General features: G+C 34.8%; 1 protein-coding gene across 1 annotated transcript; it reads right to left on the bottom strand.

Annotated features, from left to right (window-relative positions):
- Nucleotides 1-9,615: 9,615 nt before the first annotated feature.
- LOC143600652 (uncharacterized) lies at nucleotides 9,616-10,460 on the bottom strand. Its single transcript, XM_077078279.1, has 2 exons — nucleotides 10,347-10,460; nucleotides 9,616-10,266 (listed from the first exon to the last, which is right to left on the bottom strand). Exons 1-2 carry the CDS (start codon nucleotides 10,458-10,460, stop codon nucleotides 9,616-9,618), a joined length of 765 nt encoding a protein of 254 aa, XP_076934394.1.
- Nucleotides 10,461-11,018: the final 558 nt, after the last annotated feature.

The following is an 11,018-nucleotide window of genomic DNA, read 5'->3' as shown; positions in this document are numbered from 1 at the left end:
AATGAGGATGTGCTTTTGTTGACGGTTGGGAATCGGGTTTTGCTTTTGTGACGGCGGTACTGGCGATTGAGATGCGGAGGTGCGGCGGTACTGTTGGTATGGTGGCGGCGGTACTGTCGGTATGATGGTTGTTGCGGTAACTGTGGTGGTTATTTGCTTGTTGAACTTTGTATTTACTCGATTTTCCGACAAACCTTTGGTGCCATTTTATAACTGGTTTTGAGAAATTAATAGTGGGTTTTTTTAACAATAGGTTTGAGTTGAGGAAAAATGAGGATTTAATTCAGTGGTTGTGATGGTCAGGTGGCCGGATTTAATGGTCGTCAGAGAGAGAAAGAGAGATGAGGATGAAGATGAAGATTGGCGGGATGAGAGAGAGTTAGAGAAAGATGAGTATTTTTTCAAAAGGCCACATCTTTAGTCTAATTACACAAATAGTCCTTAAAGGGTAAAATGATCACACTGCCCTCATGTGCAAAGCATATGACCATATTTAACAAAAAAATTTAAGTGGGCTTGTACAAAAGGACATAACGTGAGCAGAATTTGAAACATGAAATACGTTTTCTGTCATTAAGTTTGCCAAAGAACGTTTAATGAAAAAACGTGTAAACATAAAAGAACTATTTTGCCATTTTGTCTAATATTAGGCTTTCCTCCTATTTCATAAACTTTATCTTTTTTGTTCCTTGATTTTAATAATAACCAGTATCACTAATCAAAATTTATATTTAAATATAGAATCGTTACAGTATTACAAATTTACAACGTTTTTTTCATTTGAATCAAGCATTTGCTAAATACATTACTCAACAGACTACTTATTGGTAAAATGCTTTGTCTACCTTTGTTGCCTTTTGATGTATCTCCTTAATCGATAATTGTTTCTTACATCCACATTAAAGAGATTATAACACCCGCGTGTCTCTGTAACCATTAGGAGGGGCCCTTATATTCCCAATAAGGGTCTTAACAGTCTGCTTAAGTTCATCTTCAACATGTAATTCTACTTGTTCAGCTAACCAATATACAATATTCATACTGTAAATTCGAATGGAAGACTACCAATCATGAGGTAACAAGAATAATCTAAGACAAAAACCTGAAAACGTAACGAATGAGTATAACGCTTCAGGATTCCATTTTGATCCATTTCTTGATAGTGTTTGTAAACATCAGCCAACATCTCATCTTTTGAGGGCAACGATATCTTTGTGGGCCAGGAAAGGGCAACCTATTTCGCTTGCAACTCAGTTAATTGAAAGAAAATGCCATGATCTGATCACAATTATATATAGTTGTAAGAACAACAAAACAACATAAAATAATAGTAAATACATGGAAACAAATAGGAGTGAATGACATGCAAGAGTTTAATCTGATGAACGCAAGTCTAGGTGCATATTGTGGAAGGAAAACACGTTTGTATAGAGGTCTAATACAGTTATCATCAACATGTACCATGGTGTTTGATCTTAGAAAAGGGAAATGAACCTTATACCTTTATAAAAAAAAAAAGGTTTACTAATATATTTTCTAAGAATTTTAGAAACTCAAAATTAGGTTTTGGGGTAAAAAGGTATTAGTCATCCCATTTTCTTTCAAAATGACATTTCAAAACCTTGATGACAAACAAAACCTTTTATACATAGTTTTATTTAGCTTTATAGCCCGTGTACACGTACACGGAATGATTTAAATAATTAAGTTACAAATAAAACATTACATAATGTATATACAAAAATGTATTACATCTATGCTTGTATCATTATACATAAATTGATTTTATTTATATTATAAAATTATTTTTTCAAAAAAAAAAAAAACTTAATAAAAAACACACAAAAACACTCCGTCTATTGAAAATTTATTCTCAGTATCATGTATGTATAATTGAAAGAAATTTGGTTATGAACCAATTTCGGAAAATACTTCTCATATAATAATAGTTTTTAGCTACACCATTAAAAAGATTTTGATATGTTTGAGAGGCTTCTCGACTTTGTCAATTGACAAAAAAACTAACATGTTAATCTGTTCAATTTTGTGAATGTTTTGCTTACTTGAGCATAATTTTGTACAAAATAATTCACATACAACATTTTGATCACTATTCGAGAAAAAATTAATGCTTACAAATGTTTCTAATTTGATAAAAGTTAGAAGTATTGATAGGCTTGAATATGACATGTCAGAAGTGGTTGTCATTTTTTATCTAATTTCAATAGTCATGTGAAAAAAAATAAATGTGTAAAATCCTGAATGTTTTAACTGTTTCCAAAAATGTCACTAAAAGTAAATTCGAAACTTAGTCACATTTAAAATTCTAACTTTCATTTATTTTACATTTTCAAGTCAAACTTTGAGCCCGTAACAAGTTTGACGATAAATATATTTGCATTCTCAAAATTTTAAAAATATTCAGAATACCCCTTTTTTACACGTAACAATTTTGAGCCAAATGTTGTTTACCAAACGATCTATTTATCAACATTTAACTTGTAACAATCAAATTTAAGTTTCACCAAAAACCCGAAGCAATCCTTGATAAAAAAATTCCAAGAAACTAAATATGATAAACTTTATTATATTTGAAAGTGATTGGTATATACTATTCTTATAATTTAACACATATATGTATAGTTTACTAAATTAACCGAAAAATTAAATAGATAAATTTAAATCATATATTTTTAATTTATAAATTTATACGACAATGTAAAAAAATCATAATATGTTAATGACAACATTTAAAATTATATTCTTTTCAATATTTAATAAACATGGTTTGTTGTAGATTTTTTAGATTTCACCAAGTGTGTTATGAAATATATACTAATAATGTACATTAGTATAAAAGTGTATAAATATAATACAAATAGAGTTTAAAGAAAAGTAAATAATTTAATTAGATATAATATAAATGGAGTGTAAAAGAAAAATGTATAATTATTGATATATGTCATATATTAATTTTTTAGGGAAAAAATTGTAAGAGTTAATTAAAACTGACATGTGTCATAACTATTTTATTTTATTAGAATAGATAGATTTAAGTAGTAATAACTATCTATTATGAAATAATATGAAGATATCTTACCAGTGATCTAGATAACTGTTTTATAGCAGTTAAGTCAACATATGAGATGATGGCTTCAAATGCTACAAGACAAAATGTTCTATCCTTGTTTGATATCTTTGGCATTGGCAAATGTGAGAGACATAATTCACCATATCAGATAGCTACCCTACTAAAACTAAACAAAAAAATGACCCTGTTTGTCATCAAGCGTTTTAAAAATTACCCGTACTTTTAATAAATTCCTAGTTATACATGCTATTAGGTATACTCTATGCTGAGGGGCTTCAAAGCCCCTCCTCAATGCCACATCAGCGTTACGTGAGTACTAGGGGCTCGAAGCCCCACCCTAAAGACACCCTCTGTGGTAAGGGGTCTTCGAAGTCCCTTTTAACTTTTTATTTTATTTTATAAAACTAAAAAATCAACAAATATATTAAAATTAAAATATAATAAAAGTCAAACTAAATTAAACTAAAAACATAAAAAAACGTACAAATAGAAAAACAAAAAAAATAGAACTAATATTCAGTGTCCTTGTCCTCGTTTGCGTATTTGCCATTATCCTTGCTTTTTTTTCTCCAAAAACGTCCGCGTGGCCAGATCTAAATGCGGGAGATCCTTTGCGAGGAGCTTGAAATCCTTCTCTCGTTGCCGCTCCGTTTTAGCCTTCTTTATTTCTTCATGCATGGCTTTTTATTCCGTATGCATCGCTTTTTCTTTCTTCATGTATTATCTTGAGTTCATTCTTTGAGTGTTTTTTCTCCTCGCAAAACTCTTTAAGTGCAAGCTCCAAGTTGTCAAACCGCGTGCTCACGTCGGAACTTATCGAGGATGTCGTTCTAGATGAAGATCCCCCACCTCTAGCCGCTGCATTGGCCTTGACTCTTCCTACCGGACGTGGCAACTCATCCGGTTCATCAAAAAGAAAATCGGGATCAATCTCGTTTAAGTTAAATTGAGAACGAGCATCTGATCCGGATTGAGACGATGATTGATTGGTCGAAGTAAACGTTGCTTTTTACCGTTTGGACGGTCGCGGTGAGGATGTCGGGATTAGATGCCACTTTGGCGAGCTCGTGCATTTCTTTCAAATTTCAAACATGCCCAAGCCAAAGTCGTGACCATGAAGGCCCTTGTATGGATTCAAGCAAGCCTCAAGGAGGTTGGCGTCGTTCGTACCGCTTCCTCTGTTGTTCATAAGACGAGTGTGAATTCTGGAGAAGTTGTTCATTTTTATAACCATTGGTTTCCATTTATTGGAGGCGGAATCATCCCCACGGTAGCGACCTCGGCCCATTATCTCAAAGAACTTACCATGTATTTTTGCCCAAAATACCGAGTTGCGTTTACCGTCACCTATGATTGAGTCTTCAGATGAGTCGATCCACGCTTGCGCCAACGGCGCTTCCTCGTCGTCTTCCCACTTTTTCCTTTCAGCCTTTTCGGTGGGTGTTTGATCGGCATTAACCTTCTTTTTATGGCTTCGTTTGAGACGAACTTGCGGTTCGTCTACTTGGGTTTCGGGAACTTGGGTTTCGGGTATTGGGGTTTGGGTTGTTTGGGTTTGGGGTGGTGGAGGCATAAACGGAATTGGCATTCGATACAACATATCGTTGGGAAACGGTTGTACGGTTGGAGGCATTACGGGTAGATGTTGGTTGGCATAGAAAGGGCTGGTAGGGTCATTGTTGTTTGCGAGCATACTATCCCACCACATTTGAGCCGGATCCCATGGGTTTGGGTTCGGGTTTGGGTTTGGGTTTGAACTCGAGCTCGTGTTCAGGTTTGGGTTCGGGTTTGAGCTCGAGCTTGTGATATTTGAGATGTGATCCATGGTAGAGAGTTGAGATATTTTTATATTGAAATTTGAGAGTTTATTTAAGTGAAGTTTGATATTTGTTTGAGTAAAAATTGATAAAATTGTTTGTATTTATATAGAAAATAATATTTATTTTTATTTTTTTAATATAGTCGTTGGGGGGCACATGATTTTCAACAAAGACGCCGGCCGTTGGAAGGCCGGGCACCACCGCGCCCCACCAGCAAGGGCGCCCCTTGATGGTGTTCAACGGGCGCCCGCCAGCCGTTTCAACGGAGCCCCATAGCGTTGGGTCTTATAGTTTCTCCATCTTCAAACTCAACTGTCCCATTATCAAAAACGTGATTGATCTGTTGAAGAAGTTATCTATTTATACATTTACATCAGGAAATTTATTGAAAACCCAGTTTCAGCATAAAATTCAACTCAAGTCATTCCTTCATATGTTGCCAGATATTTCTATATCCGTCTAACCTTGTGACCTTGACATCTGGAGATCTTGAAGAAAGATGAACCTCTTTCGCAATTAATGTTGCAATTTCTCGAGATATGTAAGATGCGCCAGCCCCGTTCCCAATAATGACCACTACCTGTTGTTTTGTTTAAAATAATATAGTTAGGAGGTTTTAAAATGCGTTGCAAGTCTAATATAACCTTGTAAACATGTTGTGGTTCCCTTAACCTACACAGTACACACTCATTTGTTTTTAACAATTTTTATATAATATAATTTGTTTCATAATTACAAAAACTATATATTTAAATCATAATAATAAAGATTACACCAAATAATTCAAAAATATATTTAATACTATTTTATAGCTAGTTTAATCTACTTGCCATGTTAATTTCCAACTTTTTTGGAAAAAAATAATAATCAAATTAAAAGTCCGCTTAAATGTAAAAACATAAAAACTCGTAGGGTCCAATTACATTTAAATATTTACTAGAAATGTGCTCTATATATTATTATGATTATGATGAGGTCTTATTGTGGGTTGATTTTGCACTTTTGTCGTTGTGGCATTATGGTATATAGTTATGGTAATGTTACATGTTATTCTATTAAGAGCCAAAATTTCATTATGTAGGAAGAATAATCACTCACATTTTTAGCTTTACATATAACTCTGTTTGGTGTATGTAGAAAGCATAATAAAACAACCCATACATCATAGACCAGGCCACTCTCCGTTGGGCATGTTTTGTAATCGCGGGCACTTTTTATTATATTAGATTCTTGAAGTGTCAAGTGCGTAAAATGAACACAATAATTACTGAATTCGATACTTTCATTAACCAACTACAAATGCTTTAAATAGCCAAACAAATACAACGTTCAGAAAAACTAGAACTAGAAAACAGGAAAAAAACGAAAATCAAGGAAGACTCAACAAACTCTAGTGACTCAGCTGCCCACTACTCCATAACAATAACCTTCCTAATAACTCGGTCTTATTGAAACAGAAATATAAACAGGAACATAAAACAAATAATAATCATACTATCATGCATGCACATGCATGAATAATTCCACGTAGATCCAATAAATTCCTCCCCTTAAACAAGTCCATTCTTCAAATGTCTTTTTTAACCACACAAACTCCCATAGCTTCTTGAATTGTCTTGAAAGATTCCTCCTTAACTACCTTGGTCATACCATCCGCTACGTGTTGCTTAGTACCACCGAACTCCAACTTGACTATCTCTTTATCAACCAATTCCCTCTAATAATGATAACGAATGTGTATATGCTTGGTTTTTCTATGCATAACTGGATTCTTTGACAACTTTATGGTAGATGTATTATCACAATAGATTGTCACAGTTCCTTTCTCCTCTTCCATTTCTTTTAATAAACCTTTCATCAAAACACAATGACAAGCACATAAACTTGCAGCTGCATATTCAGCTTCAGTTGATGATAAAGTTACTATCTCTTGTTTTCTTGAGTACTAACACACTGCTGCACCACTTAGTAAACAAACATACCTAGAAGTACTTCTTCTATCTTCAACAGCTCTTGCATAATTGTTGTCGGTGTACACCAGTCCTTCTTTCTTTATTTTTCATACCTTAGCCCATAGTTTAGAGTAACTCTAATATACCTCAGTATTCTTTTTGCTGCAAGTGATCTTCTTTTGGATTAGCCACAAACCTTGAAATAATACTAACATACATAATATCTGGTCTGGTAACTGTCAGATACATAAGACTACCAACCAGACTTCTATACATAGTTTCATCAACCTCCCCCCTGATCTAACCTTTGTTAGCACTGCTCCTGGCACCATAGGTATATGGACAGCATTGGCTTCCTCCATTCCAAATATTTTCATTACTTCATTTCCTTACTTCCTCTGACTAATCTCTATAGCCTCTTCAGTTTGATTTACTTCAACACCTAAGAAATACCTCATCTGACTAAGATTTGTCATGTTGAACACCCTTTTCATTGATTCTTTGAAGTCTTCACAAATTAATTTATCACTTCATGCATATATCAGATCATCTACATACGGGCTCACCATTAAAAATTTACTCATTACCTTCTTAATGAACATTGTATGGCTGCTATTTTTGAACCCTTCTCTGTTGAAATAGGCTTCAATTATGTGATACCAAGCTCTATGAGCTTGTTCAAGCCATAGAGAGCTTTCTTCAACATGTACACTTTATCTTCTTCTCCTTCCTTGATAAATCCTTCTGCCTGCTCAAGATACACTGTTTCTTTTAACTCACCATGCAAGAATGCACTCTTTACATCCAGCTGGTACACTATCCAATCCCTCTTGGCTGCAATCGCAAGGAACATCCTAATAGTATCCCATCTAGCAACCGAAGCAAAGGCTTCACTATAATCAACTCCATGCTTTTGAGCATAACTTTAACAACCAACCTTGACTTATATTTCTCTATTTCTCCCATTTCATTCATTTTAGTTTTGTATAACCACTTTACTACAATGGGCTTCACATCAGACTTTCTACTGACCAATTCCCAAGTTTGATTACTCTCTATTGCAGCAATTTCAGCTTTCATGGCAGTTATCCATTTCTCTTCTTTCACTGCTTCATCATAACTAACTGGATCCTCCATAGTACTATATAATGCCATCACATCTTCAGCATAACTAGTAAGATAGTCTTTCATCCAAGAGGTGATTTCTTAAGCCTGCTAGATGTTAGAGTATCTGTTTGCTCAGGAACCGGATCATCATTTTCTTCTTCATATGCATCTTCTTGGACAGCTTCTTCTTGCGGAATTTGAGCTTGATCTGAGACATCTTCACTGGCTTCATTTTGAATAGGAGAGTCAGTTTGTTCATGCACCTTATCATCAGTACTTTCTATGACCAGATCTTGTACCTCTTCTTTAGTAGCATCCCAACTCCACTTTCCTTCTTCATCAAACGTAACATCCCTGCTTATTACAAGCTTCTTGGTGATAGAATCATACAACCTATAGGCCTTTGATTCCACACTAACACCAAGAAATACACACTTGTGGCTTTTGTCATCAAGTTTTGTTCTCAACTGTTTTGGTATGTGAGCATAACCAATACAACCAAAAACTCTAATGTGAGCCACACTAGGTTTAGTACATGTCCATAACTCCTCAGGCACCTTCTTATCCAAATTTCTGCTTATAGTTCTATTGAGAACATGGCAAGCCCAAGCTACCGCTTCTGCCCATAAGAAAGTAGGCAGATCTTTTTCTTCCAAGAGACATCTTACCATGTTCATAATAGTCCTATTCCTTCTTTCTGCCACTCCATTTAGCTATGGGGTATAAGCAGATATTAATTGTCTTTTAATTCTCTTCTTTTCCCAAAACTCTTTAAATTCTTGAGAAGTGAATTCTCCTCCCTATCACTTCTCAGGCATTTTATATATTGACTAGTTTCTTTTTCAACCAATTCTTTAAATGTTTTAAAACATTCAAATGCTTCCCCCCTTTAAAGCCAGCATATAAACCCAAGTCTTTTGAGTAAAGTAATCAATAAATACTAGAACATACCTCTTTTTTCCTTGAGAAATAGTTATGATTGGCCCACATATGTCAGTGTGAATCAACTGAAGTCATTCAGAAGCATGCCACTTTCTCTTCTTTGGTATTTCTACTCGATTTTGTTTTCCCACTGCACACACTTCACACACTTGAATCTTCTAAGCAGCCTTGGGTAATCCTTCAACCATTCTATAGAACTGCATGGTTCTAAGGGCTTTGTGATTGGCATGGGAAAATCTCTATGCCATAAATCTTCTCCTGTAGTGACTTGCATGCACCTGATTGATACCTCTTGTGCAGCAAATATAGGAAACATTCGGTTTCGGGTCATTTTAGATGTCAATATTAGACCTCTTACTGGATGGTACACCTTGCTGGCGCCCTCCTTAAAGATAAAGGTCACACCTTTGTCCTGGAGCTGTCCAACACTAATAAAATTAGAAGTTAGATCAGGAGCATAATACACCTTGGTGATAACATGAGTCGTCCCATCTACAATTAGCTTTACATCACCAACTCCTATAACTTCCAAACTTTTATCATTTCCCAGTTTAACAGAATGAGTGAAACTCATGTCAAGACTTGTAAATCATGCCTTATTTCCTGTCATGCGATTTGAGCAGGCTGAATCTAAAAACCAAATACTCTCTTTTCCTTCTTTTAATGCCTCAGATGATGCCTTTAGTATCTTATCTTCTTGCTTTTAATTCTCCACATCTATTTTTGCCATAAGTACAAGCTCCTCGTTTTCATCATATTCAGCATAATTAACTGCCTTCTCTTCAGAGGGACATTCATATTGAAAATGTCCTAGCTTATGACATTTATAACATTCAACTAAGATTTTGTTGAATGATCTTCGTCCTCTACCTCTGCCTCTTCCTCTGGTGAAGTTTGATCTCCCCCTTCCTCTTCCTCTACCATAAGAACTCTCTTGCTCAACCTTAAGAACTTGCTCATCCATTGGCTTCTTTAGCAGTTTTTGTTCATGGACAAGTAGAGAGCTTTGCAGCTCATCTATTGTCATTTCATCCAAATATTTTGACTCTTCAATAGTGCATACAACAAAATTGAAGTTTCCAGTGAGAGTCATTAATACCTTTTCAACAATCTTCACATCTGACATGTCATCTCCAAAATTCCTCATGTCATTTGCTGTCACCATGACTCTCCCCATATACTCATTTACACTTTCTCCAGATTTCATTTCCAAAGTTTCAAAATCTCTCCTTAACATTTGTAATTGAGCCCTTTTAACCCTTGCACTCCCTTGATACTTATTCTTCATAGCATCCAACACTTTCTTCGAAGTCTCTTTCTGGGAGATGGTCTTCAGAATTGTCTTGTCAATAGACTGTAACAAGTAATTCAAGACCTTCAGGTCCTTTTTGCTTGTTATCCTGGCTTGATCAATGCATACCCATCTTATACTACATTCCAATACTCCTTGGATTGGATGAGATTCTTCATGACCATGTGCCAATGATCGTAATCTCCATCAAACTTTGGTACATGGGTTACCTGGAAATGACTTGTTTCTTCTGTCATTGTTCTTCTTGCAGCAACTGGATTCCTTTACCTTCACAATGGATCTCACTCAACTCTCTAATGGATCTCACAATTGTGCTCTGATACCACTTGAAGTGTCAAGTGCGTAAAATGGACACAATAATTACTGAATTCGATACTTTCATTAACCAACTACAAAGGCTTTAAATAGCCAAACTAATACAACATTTAGAAACAAACTAGAACTGGAAAACAGGAAACAAACGAAAATCAAGGAAGACTCAACAAACTCTTGTGACTCAGTTGCCCACTACTCCATAAAAATAACCTTCCTAATGATTTGGTCTTATTAAAACATAAATAAAAACAGGAACATAAAACAAATAATAATCATACTATCATGCATGCACACGCATGAATAATTCCACATAGATCCAATAGATTATGCTTTCATATTGCAGAATTTTGTTATATTAGATTATGCTCTTATATTGCAGAATTCATTTCTGGATTTGTAATTCTACTGATTCTCTGTTACATTTTAATTAGATTATAGGTATTAGCTTACAGCAAAAGTGCAAATAAAAGTATTATGTT

This window comes from Bidens hawaiensis, unplaced genomic scaffold (assembly GCF_021521415.1).
Source record: "Bidens hawaiensis isolate Kalapana, Puna unplaced genomic scaffold, B.hawaiensis_p1.1 tig00054704_1, whole genome shotgun sequence".
Classification (NCBI taxonomy): domain Eukaryota; kingdom Viridiplantae; phylum Streptophyta; class Magnoliopsida; order Asterales; family Asteraceae; genus Bidens; species Bidens hawaiensis.
This window is presented reverse-complemented; position numbering and strand designations above follow the sequence as displayed.

Excerpts from the sequence above, each read along its gene's own strand:
- LOC143600652 (XM_077078279.1), bottom strand. The coding sequence starts at position 10,460 with ATGACAGAAGAAACAAGTCATTTCCAGGTAACCCATGTACCAAAGTTT. Across the intron at positions 10,267-10,346 it reads AATCCAAGGAGTATTGGAAT|TCTATTGACAAGACAATTCT; the intron begins GTAGTATAAGAT and ends TACTTGTTACAG.